Raw genomic sequence first — 23,469 nt, 5'->3', positions numbered from 1 at the left:
GTAACTTAGCAGCTTAACCTGTATATGCCGTGGCTTTCCTGTGTTGTTCTGGTAACTAGCCTGCTGTGTTAGTCAGGCTGGGCTAGTATGCGCTGCTCTAACAACCACCCCCCAGATGTCAGCAGCTTAAAACAATTTACTACTCTCGCACTTCTGTGTTCATCAGTGCCATGCCAAGACCTAATTTGAGGGAGGCTGGATTTGGACATGTGCTTTAAAAGTCACCAAGATAGGGTACAAAGTGGAGGTGAGAGTGAAGCATTAGAAATTACACACCTGGATTCCCACAGGTGTGGAGTGAGGCTTCCATGAGCTACTGTGAATGAGAAGACTTCACTGAAAGGCCCTGTGAAAGTAGATGGTATGACTATTAGACCTCTGCCCATTGGACCTAGAGCAGAGGAAAACAGCTCTTGGGGAAACTAGGATTTTGCCATATCTAAGGGCCATGGGGGAAGAGAAACCACATGAGATCCTTAGCGCAGTACAGTTCAAATTGCTTTCAGCTTTTATGTCAATAATTTAGTAAAGATAGAGGCAAAGAATCCATGTTGACTCAGAGCACAGAGGAGTGGGTAGGGGTATAAGTAGATGGGGTAAAGCTGTTCCCACCATGAAGGACCCTGTGTCACTCCAGCAGAAAGCCAGAGCTCAGGGGGCACAGTACAGACATAGGTACTTCTCTTTGTGCTCCCAAGTGTCTGTGTCCCATCATGTCCCAGTGACCACTTGCAAGTGACACACCTTTATCACTTGGGGTCATGCCACTGTGACCTCTCGGTTGGGGGACCTCAAGTCTCAAATAAAAAATGTAATGATATATCTCCGTGGAAGGGAGATTGCAAACAAGCCCTCTGGTGTCTCTTCTTGTAAGGGCGCCAATACCATCATGAGGGCCCCCACCCTTATGACCTCATCAAATCCCAGTCATCTCCTAAAGACCTCCTCTCCAAATACCATCACTTTGGTAGGTAGGGCTTCAATATATGAATTTGAGGAGTGGAGAAAATACAAAATTCAGTACATAACATGTATTCTTTTTGTTTTGCTTCTGTGGTGTAACATGTTTCTTGGATTTATTCATATTGTTACTGATAGCTATAGGTTGCTTACTTTCATTAGTGAGTAACATGCCACCATATGTTTATCATCATGACAGAAACTCTTCCTTTGTGAGCAAAGCTGCCATAGACGATCTCATACAGGTGCTCTAGGGCACACGTGCTTGAGTTTTCTACCTGAGCATGGAGTTTTGGGATTCTAGGGTGTGCCGACCCACGAATATAGTATGGAGAAAAGCTGCACTTGCCAGATAAACCCTGTGGTTGAGAATGTTTCTTTTGCTCTTACAGAACTGTCTGAGGTGCTCTGGACCATGGTGATGAACATCGGCCTTCGCCTGCGAGGCTGGGGAGGACTCATTGGGGTCTTTGTCATTTTTACCATATTTGCCGTTCTGACAGTAGCCATCCTTCTGATCATGGAGGGCCTCTCTGCGTTCCTTCATGCCCTGCGACTGCACTGGTGAGCATGGCCACACTACTGTAGTAGAGGCTCCATTTGCTCTAGTGAGAGAGGACCAGCCAGCTGGCTGCAGGTCTTGACCAAGTGTAGTCACCTGTTGTTGTAATATTACATGATGATATATGTGCATTTGTGTGTGTGTGCATACACATGTATATGTGTGTGCACATGTGTGCTCCTACACAGGTATGCACATGTGTTTGCATGCATGTGCACATGTGTGCTCCTGCACAGGCATGCACACGTGTATGCGTGTGTGTGCACATGCATAGGTGCATGTATATGTATATAATGCCTGCCCTATAATCAATGTTATTTCCCCATGTACTCATTCTCTTTTAAATATTCGTTTGTTGTATTACAACTGGCTTCAAGATGAGGGGCACCTCCAAGTGTTGGTAAGATGACAGATCTGAAATAGGCTCACAGAGGCACACTGAAGGAATCTGGGACATTTGGCCCTTGTTGCTGAGTGCAAGAATTACACCAGTAGTATAGACTACTGATCTCTACAAAGTGGAAACAGAAGGAGGGTACCTGGAAACCTGGAAGGAGGATGGTGCTCACAGGAGGCCCTTGACATTCACACGTGTCCAGAGACCATCAGCCATCACTAAGTTTACAAATATAAAGACATTTGCTGAAGCTTCTGTTTTTTTTTTTAATTTAAAAAAAAAAATTTTTTTTTATTTATGATAGTCACACACAGAGAGAGAGAGAGAGAGAGGCAGAGACACAGGCAGAGAGAGAAGCAGGCTCCATGCACCGGGAGCCCGATGTGGGATTCGATCCCGGGTCTCCAGGATCGCGCCCTGGGCCAAAGGCAGGCGCCAAATCGCTGCGCCACCCAGGGATCCCTGAAGCTTCTGTTTTTATTCCAAGTCATATCTTAGCCAAGAATCTTGAGTGTGTGTGTGCGTGCCCACAGACCATCTTCAGCTTTCATTGGTGTTTCTACCTCCCTTGTTGCCCACTGTTCATTAAGATAAGTTTTTAGACTCCATGTATTGAATGGAGAGAATCACAGCACCCCACCTCAGGTTATGACATCACCTCTCCCCTTGTCATTAAGGAAATGAACTCTGGAACATGATCAAGCATAAAAGATCATATGTGGTGTCTGATGGAAGTTAGAAGAATGTTAGGTTAAGGTTCTGGGTATCTTGCAGTAGCATGAGCCCCGTGATTAAGATCAGGATGGAAAAAAAAAAAAAAAGATCAGGATGGAGAAGACATACCACGTATGACCTCGGGAAGCATTTTCCCCTCTCTTGAGACAAGGCTGCAGGTGGGGGTAGCTTTGTGGTGGGAGCTGTGGGGAGGGTTGTTCTTCACAGTCTCGGAGCGGGGTGGCAGAGGCCTGGACGAAGTAGTGTGGGAGAGGAAGGAAAAGGTGTAAGTGAGGGGCAAGGGAAGTGTTGTTTTTTTTTTTTGGAAGTGTTTTAAAAAGCTCCAGATGTCAAAAATAAATAAAATAAAATAAATAAAATAAAATAAAATATAAAATAAAATATAAAATAAAATATAAAATAAAATAAAATAAAATAAAATAAAATAAAATAAATAAAATAAAAAGCTCCAGATGATCCCTATGGTGGCCACCAGCCTGGGTGCCTTCTGGTGTGGCTTCCTGACCCCAGCCTCTTGCTTATGTGTTTATTTTTGCTTTTTCTTGCCCCCTCCCCTCCAAGGGTGGAGTTCCAGAACAAGTTCTACGTCGGGGCTGGTTACAAGTTTGCTCCTTTCTCCTTTAAATACATCCTGGATGGGACAGCAGAGGAGTAGTTGCAGGTCCGGTGCTGGCCATCTCCTCCCGGCGGCCAAAGAAGTTCAGCCTTGTCTTCAACGTCAGCCTGTGCAAGGCAGTCGATGGGATGACTGTTCTTGGCTACCTGGAGGCGGGAAGCCATGTATATTTTACTTATAAGCCTTGGGATTTGATACAACCTAACCATGTTATAGGGGAACCGACCTCAAGTTGGGTCATAATCGTCAAACATTAAAATGATTGAGAAACGGGGAGGGCCACACTGATGTTTTCTTGCAATATTATAAATATTATATTCTGGGCCATTCCCTTGTTCTTTAAGTTGTCTTTGTTCAAAATTATTCTATAAAATTTAGTATTGATAAATACAGGCCAAAGCTAAACAGTAGGGTTACACAAACTAATTCCAGAGGATTATGTTTATTTTATTCTTTCATTTCCTGGTTCCTCAGACACCTTTTCTTTTTGCCTGGGGCTAAGCTTCATAGGATTAGGAACTTTCTCATGAATTTTTACTGCAGGTGGGAAAGCAAGGGTAATGTTCTCTGTGTGGACGCGAGGGCGGGCCCAGTGTGGCTGTCTGCATTGTTAAATCCTGTGGAATGAAGTGTGACAACATGACATCATCAGCGTCTGTTTGCTGGATACACATTATGCTGCAGGAACTGGAGAAAAAGATTTTAGGTTTGAGAAAGTTCTGGAAAACAGCTTGCCAGAAAGGAGGCCGCCAGACAGTCTTCCCTGACACTCTCTGGATCTGTTGGCCCTGAACCCATTTCTATCACTCCTGGATTGGCAAAGTCCTAAGAGCCAGGTGTAGAGAAATACATGTGTCATCAACTATTTAGCCTGAGTGACCATTATCCAAGTTAATCACAGTCTTCATGGTAACTATACCAGTAGAATTAAGCATTGTTAACATTGGTACAGCGTTTTACAGTTTACAGGGTACTTTAAAAAATATATATATATATAAATTAAAAATTTTTTAAGGTAGACTCTACACTCAACATGGGAATCGTACTCCCGACCACATGATCTAGAGACACATGCTCTTATGACTGCACTAGCCAGACGCCCCACAGGGCACTTTCTACAGAATATCTTGTTCTAAAGATTCCAGAATATCTGACCAAATCCAAACTTACCTTTTGGACAGATCTCTATTTTTTTTAGCCTCCTCCTGCCCCTCCACATGGTGGGATTGACTGGTGCTCACAGAACTGTCATTGCTCACATCCAAGAAAGCTTCCATGCCACCTTCTTTGTCAATGTCATGAATTGTCTAGCACAATTTAAGGCACAATGAATGAGATGCTCAACAAATGTTCAGGGATTAAAGCAAGTGGACCTAAGAATGATCGTTGATAGCTCATGTATCCTCAGGTAGGAAGTGGGGTTAGTGATCTCCACCCCTCTGGGTTGTGGAAGGTGAGTGTCAGACACCGGGCATGGACCAGGTGCTCAGCCAGTGACATGGCCTGAAGGGAAGAACGGTCAGAAACAACATGTAAGTGTTTATGTCTGGAGAAGCCAAGTCACTGGGCAGTTAGTTTCTAGATTCTCAGCTCATCACTGCCCTTCTCACTACCTAAAAATATGCTGTGCTTAGACAGGTCACCAGCTTTTTGCCCTTTAATTCTAAGCAGTGATGGCTTTGAGAAAAGATTTGAAAGGGCAAAGCTTCCTTCTACCCCTTGTTTAGACCCCCTCTCTTCCAGGACTCTCCATGGCCTTCCTAAGAACTGCTAGTTTTCTCTAAGTTTTGGAATCCTCCTTCCATCTCAATGAGAGATGTAATTTCCCCTTTAAAAAGGGATTGGGTAAAGAGCTACAGGAAAGGGGGTGTTACCTGGATGTCACTCACTTGTGCAGGATGCACGATTGCTCTTTAAGAAATTCTGTTCACAGAACTGAGCCAAAAGGGGAGGAGAAGACCTGGGGGCTGGGCTTCTTGATCTGGTTAGTCCAGAAGCCCCTCCAGGGGCCAACAGGGATCTAACTGCTGTGTGAGCAAAAGAACCTGAAACTGGAAAGCTTTCCAAGGAATATACAGAGGTAAGAAACTCTGATAGGCAACATGGATCTAGATTTACTTCTGCTTTGGAGTTGGTGGGAGGTAGGGGTTTGACCAGTTGTACTTGGCTGAAGTCACATGGAGTATGAAAATTTCACTCTTGCTGATGATATTGCAAAACAAATTGCGTCACACACACGCAAGCATGTTTACTTTTAAAAAGCTCTACTGTGGCTCAATTATTTCTGGCTAAAAAATGTAGTATAGGAAAATGCAATAGAATTAAAAGCCCATCAGTGCCTTACAATCTGTTTTAATGAAGCTTGAATGCCATGTGAGCCTTTTGAATTTCAAAGTAGATCCTCAGTTTGTCAGTTCTTACAGATTCTTTGAAGCTTGGTCCCGGGTTACATTCTCATTGTAATTTTTAAGGAACTGATGATGAGAGGTGGGAAACATTCTTCCCCCATGCTATTCCTTCTTTTCTTGAGTTGGTCTTACTGATTATTCATCCACCGTCTATCCATCCTCTTCCTAAGAAGAGATTTAGAATGGTTTAGGGAGACAACAGAAGATGCTAACCCAGCTTTTCCAGCATTCCATCTGCAATGTTTCTCATCCCTGTGGAACATTTTGTCCTCTTTTTGTTTCTGTTTTGTTTTTGTTTTTTAAGGTAGTCATTTATTTGAGAGAGAGAGTAAATGGGAGAGAGAATCTGAAGCAGACTCCATGCTGAGCACAGAGGCTGACATGGGGCTTAATCCCATGACTGTAAGATCATGACCTGAACCAAAACCAAGAGTTCGATGCTTACCTGATTGAGCCTCCCAGCATGCCTGTCCTCTTTTTAATGAAAACTTTTTCTTTATGAAACTTTTGGCTGAAACTCTAGAAAATACTGAGAATATACTCCCTGCACATTAACTTTGAGTTAATGTTTGAATGTCTTCTTAGTGACTTGGAATGTAAACTCATTCATAATGCACAGATGCGAATGCCCAAATCCTGATATATCTCCTATCAACACCTCTGTGGCCCTCCACCCAACACGTTCCACCAAAAACGTGTCCATTTTGTTGTTGAAGACCCTGTAATGACTTGACAGGGCAGGAATGGGAGCTTTCTCTGCTGCAGGTAATGTATGTAGTCGTTTCTTCCATCCCGTGCTGGGCTTAGATCAATGTTACAACTGGGACCACGAACACTGTTTCAGTGGCTGGGTGAGGGCCAGGCTTGCTCCTCTGAGTGGAGTTTGAGTGAGTCACACATCATTGATGCCCCTTTCCTACACACCCACCCTACCCCAATACCTACTAGGCCATTCCAAACTGGAGTTTGGAAGGTTTTTTCCTTTTCTGTCAGACATACTGATTTTACCATTTAAAGCAATGCAGAACAGGGGCACCTGGGTGGCTCAGTTGGTTAAACGTCTGTCCTGCTCAATCTCAGCTCAAGGGTTGTGAGTTTGAGCCCCATGTTGGACTCCCAAGTGTGGAGCCTACGAAAAAAAAAAAAAAAGTAATGTCTTTGGTAAAAGTTATTGATTTTGTTGTGCCTTTCCTAAGTAAGATGAAGTGACTGATTTGGATGGTATCGGTGTAGATACATCTGTTTGGAGAAGTTTTGAGATCTTATGTTTCAACAGTCATGTAACACATGTGATGGCTTCCTAACACCGCTTAAGTCTACCCTTGGAATAAAGTCAATCTACTTCAGAAAATAAGTAGCTTTTTTTTTTTTTTTTCCACTTTGGAAGTTTTTCATTTGAGCCCAGTATGTTCTAATGTTAGCAGAATATTAGCAGTAAATGCTTTTGGAGAGATACACATTTGATAATCTGAAAATACTTCAAACCTTAACCCTGTGTGTATTTGATTTGTGATTACAGTGAAATTTTAGACATTTATTTGATACCTTTATTCAAAGATGAGAAACAGAACTCCCATGGCTGCTTATTTTGCAATGGGCACTGTGCCATAGTACACAAACATCATCACATTTAATCCTTGTAACAGACTTAAGAAGGAAGCTTATCAGTTAAGAATTACACACAGTTGGCTGGTCTGAGTGAAGTGGTGTGTGCATTGATCATAGCCAACTGCAGATTTCTTTGTTCCTTCTTTCCCACTGCTACTTTTGACTAGCCTAAAAAAAAAAAAAAAAAAAAAAAAAAAATTGCTCACAACTTCAAGGACCAGAAACCAGAAAGAAAGAACAGCATCTTGAACAGAGAGCTTAATTTTTTCCCAAGTAGATATCTGAAGGTAAGTGGTGTACAGCTGTCGGAGAGGTTCCAGGCTTTTCCTTGCTTATGCCCTGCCAGACTTGGCCCAAAGTTTCCATATTTGCATCATGACCCAAGATGTCTGATGAAGCACCAGCCACTGAACAGTAGAGAGGGGTAGGGGCAAAAGGCCTTCTCAGAAGCCCCCCACCCCAGCCTCCACCTGCCTCTGGGTGGCCACTCTCATCAGTAGGGTACAGAGGAAGATGTTACTGGGAAGGCAGCCAGCTACTTCTCCCACAGACAGTTAGGTATTATTTCTATTTTTAGAGAAGGAACTGAAATAGGAGAAATGGATTCCATTCAGTCTCAGTCTCACCATAGCTACTGATTTCCTTCTCCCTCCTTTCATCCCTCCTTGCCATCCCTTTTCCCTTCTTCCCTCAGTCTTTTTTTTTTTTTTTTAAGATTTTATTTATTTATTTGAGAGAGAGCACAAGTGGGGGGCAGGGAGGGGCAGAAAGAGAGAGAGGAGCAGGCTGTCTGCTGAGCAGGGAGCCTGACAGGGGGCTTGATCCCAGGACCCTGGGATCATGACCTGAGCCAAAGGCAGATGACTGAGCCTAAACCACTGAGCCACCCAGGTGCCCCCCTTTCTTCCTTCTTACGCTTGTTAATTTAGTAGGTATAAAATGATACCTAAGGATTTTTTGCGACTCTAATTTTGTCAGTTATTACAGAAGATAAATAGTTCTCCAGTTTTGCTTACAATTTATATATTTTCTTGTGAATGGCTTGTTCATATAACATGCCCATCAATCTATTTGAATCTAATGTTTTTCTTGTAATTTATGGTTAATATGTATTACCGACATTTGCTGAGTGTCTACACACATACACACATATTTGCAAATGGTTTTCCTTGTTATTTTGATTTTTGAAATTGTGGTACAATATGCATAACATAAAACTTACCATTATACCAATTTTAAAGTGAACAATTAAGTGGCTTTTTTATTTTTTATTTATTTTTTTTTAATTTTTATTTATTTATGATAGTCACAGAGAGAGAGAGAGAGAGGCAGAGACATAGGCAGAGGGAGAAGCAGGCTCCATGCACCGGGAGCCTGATGTGGGATTCGATCCGGGGTCTCCAGGATCGCGCCCTGGGCCAAAGGCAGGCGCCAAACCGCTGCGCCACCCAGGGATCCCTCAGTGGCTTTTTAAAAAGATTTATATATTTATTTTAGAGAGGGAGAGAGAGCAAGTGCAGGGAGGGGCAGAGGGAGAAGGAGAATCTCTAGCAGACTCCCCGCTGACTGCAGAGCCTGGCTCAAGGATGAATCTTAAGATCCTGGGATCATGACCTGAGCTGAAATAAAGAGTCAGATGCTTGACCAACTGACCCACCCAGGATCTCCTAGTGGCATTTAGTTGTATAAGATACAATGTTGTACAACCATCACTACCATCAGGTGCCAGTCAGTGACTTGATTGTGTCTGGGTTAGGTATTTACCCGATAGGTCATGGCCAGTGATGGAGGGCAGTGGGGGGGCATGCATAGGCCTGTTTAGGATTAGCACCGTGAGCAACATGTCAACTCTATGTCGGTTCATTTCCCAAAAAGAATGTTTATGTTAAAAGAAGTAGCCTTTCTAAAAAGTCAAACAATGAGATAAGCATAAGGAAGAAAGAATGAGAAGAAACCCTATATTCTCCTTGCCCTTTTCTCCTTTGTTCTCGTGGCTGGTGCTCGCTCATTCTTCAGGCTTCCACTTAGAACTGCTTGCAGAGGCCTCCCCAGGTCTCAGGACTCCTTGGAGGAGGCGGCCCTCCCTTGTGTGCCAGAGCATCCACAGCTTAACCCTGGGACCACACTATTCCCTCCTGACTCCCCACCTTTGCTCCCCCATTAGACTGAAGGTCCTTCAGGGTAGGGGCCCTTTCATTATATTCTGTTGTGCTCCACAAATATTCCCTAAAACACAGTTTCAGACATTTCTCCTGAAATCTCCATGAAGGTATGTATTTAAATGAAGTTTTATAAAATGGGATCAGTATATACATATCTATATGTTATGGACACGTCTGCATTATGTATACACCTCTTGGAAAATGCCTTTCAGCACTAAATAACCTTTCGCTAAGAGGTTTTAAGTGGTATTGTTTAGCCACCTCTCTACTGGTAGGCATGGAGGTTGTATCCAATTCTTCTGTTGCTACAACAACTGAGTGGTGGCCTTCCTTGTATGTATCTTTGTCCACCTCTTGACTCTTCCATTCTGATGAATCCTAGGAGTGAAATTGCTTGGTCAATATTCTTTCCTCTCTGCCTAATTGCCTTCTGGAAAAGTTGTAACAACGTACACTCCCAGCGCCAGCTATAATGTGAGTCCCTATTTCCCTTTCACGGAGTGTAATCAACATGATAAAGAAAAATAACAACTATTTTTAATTTTAAGGTAGGTTGAACATAATTTTATTTATCAGCCACTGTATTTTTCTGTGTTCATCATGTTTTGACCCCTGCATTATTCCCTTCCTGACTTGCAGGAGCCTTTGTTAAACATGTATGTTGCAGATAATCTGTTTACATTTATTGAATTTTATAATTTTTATATTGAAGTAATAAGTGCCCATGGCAATAAATCAAAGCGTCTGACCAAGTGAGCCACCCAGGCTCTCCTACTGAGTTTATAACAAACAATCTCCTGACTTGATTTCCCATCTCCAGAGAAATTTCTTTTGTTTTTTTGTTTTTGTTTTTGTTTTTTTTAGATTTTATTTATTTATTTATGAGAGACACAGAGAGAGAGAGAGAGAAGAGAGAGGCAGAGACACAGGCAGAGGGAGAAGCAGGCTCCACGCAGGGAGCCTGACATGGGACTCGATCCTGGGTTTCCAGGATCAGGCCCTGGGTCTCCAGGATTAGGCCTCAGGTGGCACTAAACCGCAGAGCTACCCGGGCTGCCCGTCTGGTGATTAAAGTTAAAAAAACATAATTGTATTTTATTTTTTAGTTTATCAATTAAGCAGTATCAATCCATTATTCACTGCTTATACAAAAGATGACCCAGGCCTCTTTGCCATTCTCCTAATATTTTATAAGTATCTTAAAAAAAACCAACAACAATAGCAAGTGTTTCTCATGTCATTAAAATGTCATTAGATATAATCTTGAATGCTAGATGTATAATCAGTTATATAACCATTTCCTCTTTACACTTAGGCTGTTTCCAATTTGTTATTGTTAAAATAGACTTGAATAAACTTAAAAAAAATTTTTAAGGCTTCTTTGTATAGAGACCATTTTCCATATTTGAGATAAGTCCTTGGGACAAATTGCTAGAATTGGGGATTACCAGTTCATTTGAAACTAGTTTTTAAATCTTTTGATACCTTGCCAAATTAGCACAAACTATTTGAAATGGTTTTCAGGTGGGGGCTGTAGGGCTCCCCGTATCAGGATCACCCAGAAAGAGTTTTCAAGCCACCCTGTCACTCCGTACTGATGTTGAAATGCTGGGGTCTAGGAGCAAATGGTCAAGAAGGAATTCTTGAGACATTTTTAGTGCAAAAAAAAAAAAAGTGGTTTTATTAAAGCTTGGGGTCAGGACCTGTGGGCAGAAAGAGCTGCCCTGGGGTTGTGAGAAGTGACTGGTTATATGCTTTCAAGTTGGGAGGGGGTTAGGGAGAGAGTATGTCTCTAAGGATTTTAGAGGCAAGATTCTCCAGGACCTTGTGGAGCTAGCTGCTGTTTGGATAAGGTCACTTACTGCTGTCTAGTAAAACCTTAGTCATGAGACCCTTCAGATATATTATCAGCAGGCCATATGTTTGGAGGATGATTGCTAACATATTTCCTGGGAGGGTAGAGATAAAGGAAATTTCCAAAGGGATTTTTATATATAAAGAAGACTTATAGGATCCTGGAGGTCAGGCTAATGTCAAGCTAGTTTTTGCCTCTAGCAAAGCATCAACATTGAGGTAGTTGAGTTCCTGGAAGAAGGTCACCCTGCCCATCCTAAGTACTTGTCAATGAGCTGTAAATTATAAGGAAATTTATTTTTTTTATTTTTTACCTTTGTTCTCCACATCACAAACCACCTCCTTCTTGAAGTTGGGAGTCACTGGGAAGGAAGAACTGGGGCTTTGTGGTGTGCTGTGTTTAATAACAGAGTGGAGGGGGATGGTACCTGGATTGTAGCGTTTGCTGATTTCCCTAGTGTTATATTCCCACTACGGCTGGTTTTAAATTACCAACGTGATGTTATTGAATACAGAGGTGGAAAGAGATGTGCACAATCTGCCCTCAAAAGCAGGTGGGAGCTGTCTTCAACATAGCACTGATGCACCGCCACACCTGGCACACATACACCGTCCTGTCTCATATGTGTGTATGTATTTTTTCATTCCCGTTCACCCACATCCCAAGCTCTCATTCCTTTTGCCCTGTAGTTAGTCACTGTAATGGTATTTTTATGTATCTATGTAAATTATAAAACGTACAGTCTTGGTGTATATATTTGCATTTTATGTTAATTCTCAAATTGTTCTTATTCTTTTCCTTGCTTTTATTTTTAGTTGCCCTCTTAGTTGTTTTTGTGATTATAGATAGTATATTGATAACTCTGGTTCTCATGCTGATCCTGCAGGTGGGATGCCTGCCCATCCTGCCATCTTTCCTGACTTCCAGCTCTTATTTATCATGGATTATTTTACTCATTGTTGAGGGTATTAACATTTCCAGTCAGTTCTGAAACCACAATCAGGTCTATGTATTTTATTCAAATGTTGACTCTAAACCTGAAAATGAAGTCTTTTTTAAAATTATTTTTATTTTATTTATTTAAAATATTTTATTTATTTATTCATGAGAGAGAGAGAGAGAGAGAGAGAGAGATGCAGAGACATAGGCAGAGGGAGAAGCAAGCTCCATGCAGGGAGCCCGACGTGGGACTTGATCCGGGGTCTCCAGGATCACACCCTGGGCCAAAGGTGGTGCTAAACCGCTGAGCCACCTGGGCTGCCCACCCCCCCCCCCTTTTTTTTTTAACAACCATATAAATAAATATTGCTCACTTCAGGACCAAGCATTATATGTGAAGATTATATTTGTTTTTTGAAGTCCAACATCATGACCAAAAAGGAATTCTCTTTTCTTTATCCCATTGGTTGCCTAAAACCATGTTACATTTTAGTTTCATTCATGTATAGAAACAAAATAATGTGAATCTCCTCTTCAATCAAGAAAAATATGAAATCATATGAGGCGCCTGCCTGGCGAGCTCAGTTGATAGAGCATGTGACTCTTGATCTCAGGGTTGTAAATTAAAGCCCCACGTTGTAGAGATTATTTAAAACTAAAAACGTAAAAAATATATATGAAATCACAAATGTGAATCTCCCTTTCTGGGATCAGCTTTCATTCAAGAAAGCTGTGAAGTAATTATCTTGGACCTAACACCTTTTGCCAGGCCCTCTGTGATGAATTCTTTTTGCTGATAAGAGAAGGGAGGAATGTAGATTATTTATGACCCGTGGAACTACCTGGTCAGGGTAAAGCATACGAATTAAAACTTGCTCTGCTCAATCGTAAATGGCAGATTTCTTGGATTTCTTTTCTTGCTGCTTACTATAAAAAGGAGAAGGAGGTTGCTGGAGGTTGTTTTATTATTCTAAAAGTAAGCCTTTGTGGTCGTTAAAATTGTAAAAAATGTTTTGATTGCTAGGAGAAGTCATAAAACTTGACTGTAGGAGAGATTAAATGTTGATTGAAGATTGAGCTTATTGTTAAGCATTTTATTTGTAACTGAACTTAAAATGAACTTGGATTTTAAAAATTATTTTCCCACCTAACCAAACAGTTTTATTCTCTAAGACTATAAATGGCCAGAATCACTTTCAGTTGGTAAGTCTGCTGCCATGATTTGTATGACTATTTTTTAGGGGGAAAAAAATTGATGTAATTTGTGTGCAATAGAATTTACCTTTTTAAAGTATATAATTTGGTGAATTTTAGTACAAGGTTGTACAGTCATCACCACTATCTAATTCTCACTGAATAGCCTCATTTTCAAATTTTGATTAAGTTAAATCTGTTACTAGTTCATCTTCATATCTAGAAATATGATGGTTATAGCCAATTTTTAAAAAAATATTTATTTATTTATTTTAGAGAGAGTGAGAGAGAGTGCAGGGGGAGGGGCAGAGGGAGAGAGAGAGAATCTCCAGCAAGCTCCCCGCTGAGCATGCAGTCCAACATAAGACTCGATCTCACCTACCCTGAGATCATGACCTCAGCCGAAATCGAGTTAGATGCTTAACTTACTGAGCCACTCAGGTGCCCCTGTTATAGCCAATGTGTCTAGAAGTCTTTTTTTATAATCAAAAGAAAGGGATATTTTTTTTTTCTGATAACTTCATTAAAAAAGGTTACCAGTTAACACCCTCCAAAGGTGTTTGGACAATGTCTGGAAAGGGAGCAGTAGTTCTAGAACAGTCTGTTATGATTTTCAGGCTCACAGATGGGCTAAGAGGCCAATTATTTTTTACTTTTTCCATTCTGGGAAAATAATAGCTTTTTGTACTTTCATGTTTTCCCATGGGAAAGAGGATTTCATGAACTTCTGAGCATTATTGATCTATCCCTCATCTGGGAATATTTATGTATTTGTGACAGTGTTTTAAGAAAACAAATAATATCAACATTACAGTATAGTTGTTTTGATGTGTATCTTTCGTGTCCCCAACTCAAATAAAAACTCCTTAGGGCAGAGAGCATGTCAGACTTTCCTTCAAAGTCTTCACAGGAGCCCACACAATACAAGATACAGAGCTGACCCTTAGCAAACATTGATGACCTTGACATGCTGCTATAGACTGGTTTGTGGCTATTTCTATATTCTGGTTGAAAAAAAAAAAAAAGTACCTTTGAGTTCTGATTCTGTCATTTGCTAGTGGCCTGACATTGGAAATGTAATTTTAAAATCTCAGAACTTCACTTTTTGAACTATTTATTTTGAAAAATATTACACCTTTTCAAAAGCTGATAGTAAAATGAATCCCAAATGCACCCATCATCCTCAATAATTTTCAACATATAGCCATTCTTTACTCTTCTTTATGACCATCTACTTATGCACCATATCCCATGCTACCATTATTTCAAAGATTTGAATCTATAAGATTTGAATCATATTTCATGCTGAATTATTTTAAAGATTTGTTTATTTATTGAAAGAGAGGGATTTGGGGGGAGAGGGAGAGAGAGAATCTCGAGCAGACTCCCCATTTAGAGTGGAGCCTAATGAAGGGCTCAATCCGAAGACCCTGAGATCATTACCTCAGCCAAAATCAAGAGTCTGATGCTCAACCAACTGAACCACCCAGGTGCCCTCCCATTAAATTATTTTAAAATGAATCTCAGACATCATATCATTTCATCTCTATTTTATTTATTTTTTTAAAGATTTATTTATTTATGATAGAGAGGCAGAGACACAGGAAGAGGGAGAAGCAGGCTCCATGCCAGAAGCCCGATGCGGGACTTGATCCTGGGACTCAATCCTGGGACTCCAGGATCGCGCCCTGGGCCAAAGGCAGGCACTAAACCGCTGAACAACCCAGGGATCCCCTTCATTTCATCTCTATTTTAGTGTGTATCTCTACTATATAAGAATTCTTTTTTTCTGCTGTAGCCATAATATCATCATCATACCTAATGATGGCGTCAAAGATTCCTTAATATCATCAAACTTCTGCACTCACTTCCCTAATCTTACTCTCATCTCTTTTTCATCTCATTCTCTTAGATGTTGTTTTACAGTTGGTCTATTTGAATGAGGATCCAAATAAGAACAAATCATTTATTTGATTTGTTCTTTTCCTTTGTAAGTTTCCCTTTTGTCCTTTCATCATGCCATTTATTCATTGAAGAAGGTGGGTCATTTATCTTATCCAACTCCCTCATTCTGGATATTTTTTCTGATTGCAGCTACATGGTATAGTTTAATGAGTTTCTTTTTCATCTCCTGTATGAATTGGCAGAGATAGAGGCTTGATCAGATTCTGGTTTAACCTCTTCTTAAGAGAATACATCATAAGTAATGCTGTATACTTCACTCTTATTGTGGCTCATTGGGACCACATGATATCTGATTGTCTTTCTTTCAGTGACATTAAGATCTGACAGTGGCTACAGGGTAACCAGTCTTATCCATCTCTTACCCATCTCTTCATCAGCTTTTCACCTATTAGTTCAGCAGCCATTGGTAATCGTTACCTAGATCCATTATTTCACTGAGTTGTAAAATCATAATAATTTAATTCCATCCATCCTTTTTTTTCCTGCAGGTTTTAGCTGAAATTAAAAAAAAGTTTTCTTTCACTGTTTGGTTATCCTGAAGTTCAAAGAATTTGTACAAGAAAGACATTTACTAGTTTTCAGAGTAATGAGTTGGTTTCTTAGTATTCTCCAAAGGTGATCAGTGAGATTTTCATTTCAGTGTTGCTATGAACGATGGATTCTGATATCTTTGATGTGTTTCGATTCTTTGCAGTCATTATTCTTCTTGATGTTTAAATTGTCCCATCTTTGGCTGATGGGAGCCTTTTCAAGTTGAATCTTGTAATCTTTTGTCACAACCCCAGGAGTGTTTGATATCTTCCATGCTATCTGGTATGACAAGATGTTCCAGGCTCAATTTACACATTTCCTGTCCCAGATCCAGAATTAGCCATTTATCTAAGGCGCCAGGGTTTCTTTTAATGGGAAATAGGAAAGAAAACAATCTGGGCTCTAGCAGTGCTCATTAGTCATTTTTTCCAGGCTCTTCCAGTGGATAATATTAGGATATATGTATGTAATACATAGTGAATTCATATGAATATTTCCAATTCAAAGTTACAATTATAAGATTTTTATATAACTTCTTTGATTTTTGTATCTTTTTTCCTTTAAACCAAAAATCTTGGTTCCTAATCATATTAATATAATTACTACTTGCTTTAACCTACAATATGTACTAGTATCAAAATGAGGATACTAATATTAATACTAACAATCTCATCACAGAACAGGTTATGATTTCCATTTATCCTGTGAGGAATGTGAAGTTAAATGACCATGCCTTCAAATATTTTTTTAAGTTATTTATGTACGTATGTATGTATGTATGTATTTAAGATTGAGAGAGAGAGACAGGCAGAGGGAGAAGCAGGCTCCATGCTGGAAGCCCAATGCGGGACTCGATCCCAGGTCTCCAGGATCACACCCTGCGCTGAAGGTGGTGCTAAACCACCGGAGCTGCTCTCCATGTCTTCAAGTCTTTTGGAAAAAACTTGACTAAGTTGATACTCAGCTTTGTTTTTATTTTTCTTTTGATTTCTAGAGTTAAGAATCCTTCCTTGGGCTAAATACATGAAGGGGGATGGAGCCAATAAAAAGAAGTGCTCCTGGGTTTCTGTCAGAATGAAATGAAATGTTACATAGAAAGCACACAATAAACCACAAGAGCTACGGGAATGTAAAGTACAGGTTACTATGATTTTTTCTCTGTAGCAAAGGCCATCTTCACTCCCAGGTAGAGGATGCTATTGGCCAAATTGTCCATAGCTCACCTGGGCCCTGACTCAGGGTCAATTACTAGCCACTGGGGCCCAATCATCTCAATTGGCCATTTGACTTCTCCATGTCTCAGATTCCTTATATGTAAGATGAGGCTAAATTAGAATACCCACCTCATAGATTTTCTGTGAAGATCAAAGGAAAATGTGCACCCTATTATATATTTTTCTTCTTCCCTCTCCCACTTCGATCAGGGAAGCCAAGCTGTGTGGGGAACTGGGACCATTTAGAAGATGGCAACCAAGCAGACAGAGTCGGTCACCATCATTAGCCTCCGGAAGCTGAGCCTAGAGACCCGAGAGCCACCACCAAAAGGTAAGATGATCATGGAAGTCTCAGACCCCCCAAGGTGCTGCTTAATTCCCCCTTGTAGTTACTAGTTTTTATAATTGGTTTCCCAACATCTTCTTCCTCATTATTAGTGGGCAATCATCAGCTTCCCACAGAGATCATTCCTTTCATTCTGCCCTTCCTTGTTAGAGTCAAAGACATTCACTGTGGAAGATGCTGTGGAGACCATTGGATTTGGACGTTTCCACATTGCCCTGTTTCTGATCATGGGCAGCACTGGGGTGAGTGCTCCTTGGAGATCATTTGGCTCTTCAAAGCTAATTCATTATTGGACACAAAGAATCTTCCACTGACCTCTAACTCTGGGATGTCCATTCAGGGAGGAGAGTGAAAGAGAGCAGGAACTCCATGAGATGTCTAATTAAAAAATAATTTTCATCTACTTTGGCATGTTTGGTTATGAGCAAATAAATATTTAACTAGTATCACTCTAAGCAAAATTAGACATATGGTCCTCAAATTTTTGTGCATAAGAATCACAAGGGGAGAGGATCCCTGGATGGCTCAACGGTTTAGCACATGCCTTGGCCCAGGGTGTGGCCCTGGAGTCCCGGGATCGAGTCCCACATTGGGCTCCTGCATGGAGCCTGCTTCTTTCTCTGCCTATGTCTCTCTCTCTCTCTCTCTCATGAATAAATAAATAACATTAAAAAAAAAAAGAATCACAAGGGGATACCTGTCATCATTACATATTTCCAGAACCTTTAGGAGGCTCTGATAAAGGTGTGCTATTTGCCATCAGCTATTTTGAGAAAAGAAGAGTGACAGCTCAGCTCCATGGCTTTGACCAGTAGTGGGGATGTCCTAAGAAACTACTATTGCTTCCTCCTTTTGTTATAGGTGCAGTGAGAATATGTTAGGAATATGATAGCGATAAGGAGACAGAATGGAAAATCTGACATGACAATGGTTTAAAGGAGAAGTTAAAGATAGCCAAGAGGAGAGTAAATAATAGAGAGCCCTGACCCTCACCCTCAGCAAAATGGTATGAGAAAAAGAGTGATGTGAGCTGGAGGTAGCACTCAGCAAGTTCTGCTGCAGGACTTCAAAGCCTTAAAAAAAAAAAAAAAGGACTTCAAAGCCTTGTGTTCTCAGGAGGCAGTCCGGTAAAGGAGAGAAAGGCAAGACATGCCCTGGCCCTACTTTTATAATAACCAACAATACAATTTAGAATATTTCTTCATTTATAAAGTAATATCTCACCCAGACTCCAAAATGGTCAGATTCCATATTTCAAGGGACAAGTGGGTGTGATTGGGGAGGATTTTATCATAACTCTTTTCTACTTCAACCAGAACATCTCTACTTCTGTTTAACATATTTGGTTCCCAATGTGGTTTCATTACATGGTCTCCTTGGTTTAAACACTGTTAAACTTTCTGCATCTTTTGCCTTCAGATATGTTGTGTACCCTGTCTTTTCTTCACCAATAGCCCCCCGGCAAGTGAAAAGAATACATATAATTTTTTTTTACCTTCCTAAATAAACCAAACCGTCTATACAAAGGGAGTACATCTTTATTAGTTATTATCTGTACTAGAAAGATGGGGTTATTGTACCCCCTTCCCAAAGGATAGGTATCACCTCTATATAGGTAACCCCTGATGTCTATATCCCAATCCACATCCATGGAGATTGTATGTCTATTGCATATTTACACTTGATGTGGTTGCAAAATAGCTTCTGGTGTTCTTTAAGTGTTTTATAAGCTGCTTCATTCCATTCTTCCCAACCCATCAGTAGGAAGGGCTGTTTACCAGGCCTCCTCCTCCGTGTCATGAGCGTGTAAACACACACACACACACACACACACACACACACACACACACACAACTGTTTAATTGGATGTGGTAACCAAATCTCTCTCCTAGTTTTAGTGTGGGCTACTTTGGATGGATCTTCTCATCAGAATAGGTGTGTTGATAGTGATGGGAATGGTTCCTCCTGGCCGTGGTCTGTTAAGGTTCTTGGTCAGAAGCAGTCAGAACAATAGTTGGATTTCAGGGCCTAGTGTGACCAGGGTGTATGTAATAACATCACAGCAGCAGGGCAGCCTCAGTTTGTGACCAAGCATTCTGAATCCTGGTGTTCTCTTAGGTCTACTAAGATCTTATATGGTGCTGCTCTCTGTATCCCTCTCGCCTAAGGCTATTCTATCAGGGTGGGGCAGAGTCGTATCCCTTATTGGTTTATTTTCTCCTAACACCACTTAGAGGAGTAGAGTCCTGATTAATATTGACCCGACTCTCTATATTACTGAGAGAGATAAGTTTAATAAATCAAACATCCTTCTGAGGTTGTCATGCCATCTCTTATTCATTATACTTTTGGGACTAAAACATACCAGCTATCTGAACTCTAAACATAACTAAAGTACTTTCCAAGAAGAAAGAAGCCTTTATGGTACCTTTCTAATTCCCATATAGTAGCTAACACCACTATATTTTTTTCATCCCAGACCTTCAAGTTATATGTACGCAAATAGCACCATAATACATATAATCCACACAAATATCAATTCTTTACTAGCATTTACTTCTTCCTTTCCCTAGGAGATAAACTCACCTTATAAATTACAAGATATAGATGAGGATGGTATTCAAATTTCCTATTGAAAGAAATATTTAGTAGCACAGCTTACGATAGATTTGTCAAACAGACATTCTTTCTCTGTGATGAACTTGTTGTGTACTTGCTGCTTTACTTTCTTTTAGTTTTAGTGAAATACACCTTCCAACTCAGCTTCTTGAGATCAGAGACTATTTTACAAATCCATTTGCCAGGGCTATGCCCTGAGACCTTCACAATGCTGAGTACGAAGCAACAGAGCTAGGTTGATGTGGATGCTGGTGGTTAGCTAGGTCATGCAATACCCAAGTGACCCACCCCCTATTCCCCCCCACACAACACCCTCATAGTGTTGCTGTTCAAAAGCATGGATCAGCAACATCACAAATAAATATATGTCATAAATCTGTGGGAACCCTCTCAAATTGTTTGAAACATAAATATTACATCCATGAAAGCCACAGATCTACTATACTTCTTTATCTTGACACTAGCAGTATCAAGTGGATACACTATACATGCTCCCTAAGGAGGGGAAGGAGGAAGTTAGGATGGGAAGGATGAGGAATAGGCACACGTGGGAAGAATTGATGAGAAGCCAGCACTGAAATGTGGTGTTTTCTCTCCTTTCTTAAGGTTGTTGAGGCCATGGAGATCATGTTAATAGCAGTCGTGTCTCCTGTCATCCGCTGTGAATGGCAGTTGGAGAATTGGCAGGTGGCATTAGTGACCACGGTGAGTGCCTGCTTCTGGTGCTTTGAATGAACCAACTGAGAATCCAGGGCTTCTGCTCCCTTCCCTCATGCCATAGGGCTAAGAGACAAAGGCTACCTCAATGCTGGTTGTGTTGGCTTCCAAAGCTCATAAGTTTGCAGGCCCAAACTACCACTTGGGGTCTTTCTCTCTTTTTTCTCTTTTCCTATAGGGATCACAATTTTGAGCTGCTTATTTTCTAGCTCCTAGCAAGAGGTTAGAAGAGATCAATGCAAATCAGAGAGTAGCTCTTAAGTCATGGATTAATTATGATTTGAGTTAGACTAAAATTAGTTGGACCATAGTGACTTACACAATCACCAAATCATGCTCACAGGCTTGTGTTATGCATTCAACTTTTCTCAAAGATCGTTATGAATAGCCTTATGAATTGTGCATTAAGTTTTGCTGCAGAGTGGAATTAAGCATATTACACATGATCATTTTTTATTAAGTACTAAACTAATGAATTGCCAGCAGGCTGTGCACACATGTGTGTTGGAGGGAGTAGAAGCAGTTCCATGTTGCTTGCATAGAAAGTCGGGAACAGGGAGCAATGGGAGACAAGCTTGCAGAGACAGGTGGGGATCAGAAACATCTTGGAGTCTGTGCATAGACTCCATTCTGGAGACCACTGTAAGCCCCTGCACCCCAACTCTGGTTGACAGGTGCAAGCTGTCCAAGCAAAGTATAGTTGGTAGAGATCTATATGACAGTTTTTCAAATTAGTCTTTTATATAACAAAGACCAGTTTCACCTAAACACATCATTGACTTCATAGTCATTACATGTTTCTCATTAAATGGCTATTAAAGTATACTTCCTATCATGCAGAGCTCTGGTAAATCTTTTTTTTAAATCTTAAAAGAGGCTCTTCATGCCTAAAAATGTTGGAGACTACACTGTGGATGATAGGGAGCCATTAAGGGGTTTTAAGGAGGGGCATGGTCAGCTTTCCAAGAACCCTGAGGAGATAAGGTTGGAACGTAGATAGGTTAGCAGTGGTCAAGTGGCAGAGTATGTGGCGGGGAGGAACTGTGTTCTGGAAGTATCTCAGAGGTCACATCGGCCAAGGAGGCAAAAGAAACATAAGGTGAAGAGTGGAGAATTGATTTACTTGGGTATTGGAGTGGTTTTCATGAAGACAGGACTTAATAGAGAGAAATACGATGAGCCAGGTGCCAACATCCTCACCGAGAGGGGAGTGGCAGGCGACAGGAAGGCAGAGATGGGTAGAGGATGCAGAGTCAGTTGGCGGAGGCTTGGAAGAGAGTAAGGCTTTCTAAGAGAGTGAGAGTCATGTTCTGAAAGTGGCTGTGGAGAATGCCAGAAGTTTTCTCCAGCCCCCTAGCTTTCTGGGGGTTATGGGCAGAGGGGAAGGGGTGTCCCCACCTCTCACTCACTGCCTTAACCAAACAAATTGGGAATTCTCATCTGTGTTGGGAACCAGGAGCCTCCTCACATAAGGAAATGACCTGATCTGATTTCTCCTCTCAGAGAACGTATATTACCCACCCAATTGTGTTTCTCCCTGTGTTGTGGGGGCCAGGAAATGTAAAGTCTGATTTTGTACTCAATCCCAGCAGCGAATGTTACAAATCCGATTACTTTTTTACATCCATTTCTCTCTTTAAAATTCCCTTATTAATTTTGTTATATTTGTTCTTTTTTTTTTTTTTGACACTTTTAGAAGAGGGAAAGGGTATGAATAAAAATAGCTGATGATGTTACCTGGGCTTATAATTAAGTGACTCAGCCATTTTTCATTTCTTCTCCCTATAAAATGTAGTTGCAGTTTGGAAAGCATTCCCTGTCAATCCTGTACCTTGCGAGTGACTGCCACAAGGTCCCGTATAATTATAACTGTGCCACACCCCAGCTGGCTTCATTCCTGAGCACGTGGCAACATCCAGATGTGGTGTTTGCATCTGTCACTCCCACAAAACTATATTACATGGTACACTTTCTATATTTGCAGCTGACCTTTCTGTGGTTGCATTTACGTTGTTCGTGGTGGTAAATAAGGAGGTTCCCTATTGTGAGCTGTGACATGACTTCCTTGTTAGGCAGGTCCCTGCTCAGGAGACTTTGCTCTGGGGAATTCAAGTCACTCCAGAAGTGTCCGTTTCTTGCTCTGAGTCCCTGGCTTGGCTGCTGTCCTTTAGTGTCTGTCATCCTGGTTGAGTCCCATCCAGCTTTGGCAGCTGTGCCTTGGGTTCACTGACCACACACACCCTTGCTAACAGGAGGGGCCCAGACTGGTCAGCCAAGAGGTCTTTTTCTGACCATCTCCCAGATTCCCCATTCCCAACCCCAGCGCCACCTGCCACCTTCCGGATAACCTGGCCTGGGCGGTTAGTTGTTGATGGTGTAACCTTGGAACTGCAGATGAATTATAATCCCTCATGTTTTGTGACTAAGAGCTGGGGCTAAAGAAACAAAACTTCATGTGCTGCATAAAACAGAAATAGAAGAGTAATTTTTGTGCTAAAAATAAGTACCTGCAGAAAAAACAGACCCTCCAAAGGAAGTGGAGAGAGGGGGGAGAGAAAGAGAGAGAGAGAGAGATTGATTGATTATTTCTTCTTGCCTCAGTGCAATTTCCCAAACAGGATTAGCATTGGCAAGCTTTGGG

The 23,469-nt window shown here is 41.1% G+C and overlaps 2 protein-coding genes across 12 annotated transcripts in view; both read left to right on the top strand.

Moving 5' to 3' along the window:
* ATP6V0A4 (ATPase H+ transporting V0 subunit a4) overlaps nucleotides 1-3,597 on the top strand; it is an 84,523-nt gene extending 80,926 nt beyond the window's left edge. For all 11 annotated transcript variants that reach the window (XM_077850084.1, XM_077850083.1, XM_077850075.1 and 8 more), the window contains 2 exons: nucleotides 1,353-1,524; nucleotides 3,216-3,597. In XM_077850084.1, the coding sequence (XP_077706210.1) occupies nucleotides 1,353-1,524; nucleotides 3,216-3,309 (266 nt within the window). In that variant the 3' untranslated portion in view covers nucleotides 3,310-3,597. The remainder of the gene's footprint in view (nucleotides 1-1,352; nucleotides 1,525-3,215) is intronic.
* Nucleotides 3,598-3,736: 139 nt separating this feature from the next.
* SVOPL (SVOP like) overlaps nucleotides 3,737-23,469 on the top strand; it is a 73,782-nt gene continuing 54,049 nt past the window's right edge. The window contains exons 1-4 of the mRNA XM_077850088.1: nucleotides 3,737-5,350; nucleotides 17,357-17,477; nucleotides 17,643-17,734; nucleotides 20,718-20,816. Of these exons, the coding sequence (XP_077706214.1) occupies nucleotides 17,396-17,477; nucleotides 17,643-17,734; nucleotides 20,718-20,816 (273 nt within the window). The 5' untranslated portion in view covers nucleotides 3,737-5,350; nucleotides 17,357-17,395. The remainder of the gene's footprint in view (nucleotides 5,351-17,356; nucleotides 17,478-17,642; nucleotides 17,735-20,717; nucleotides 20,817-23,469) is intronic.

Source organism: Canis aureus, chromosome 15 (assembly GCF_053574225.1).
Source record: "Canis aureus isolate CA01 chromosome 15, VMU_Caureus_v.1.0, whole genome shotgun sequence".
Classification (NCBI taxonomy): Eukaryota; Metazoa; Chordata; class Mammalia; order Carnivora; family Canidae; genus Canis; species Canis aureus.
Note: the sequence above shows the minus strand (reverse complement) of the source record. Positions and strands in the feature narration are given on the sequence as shown.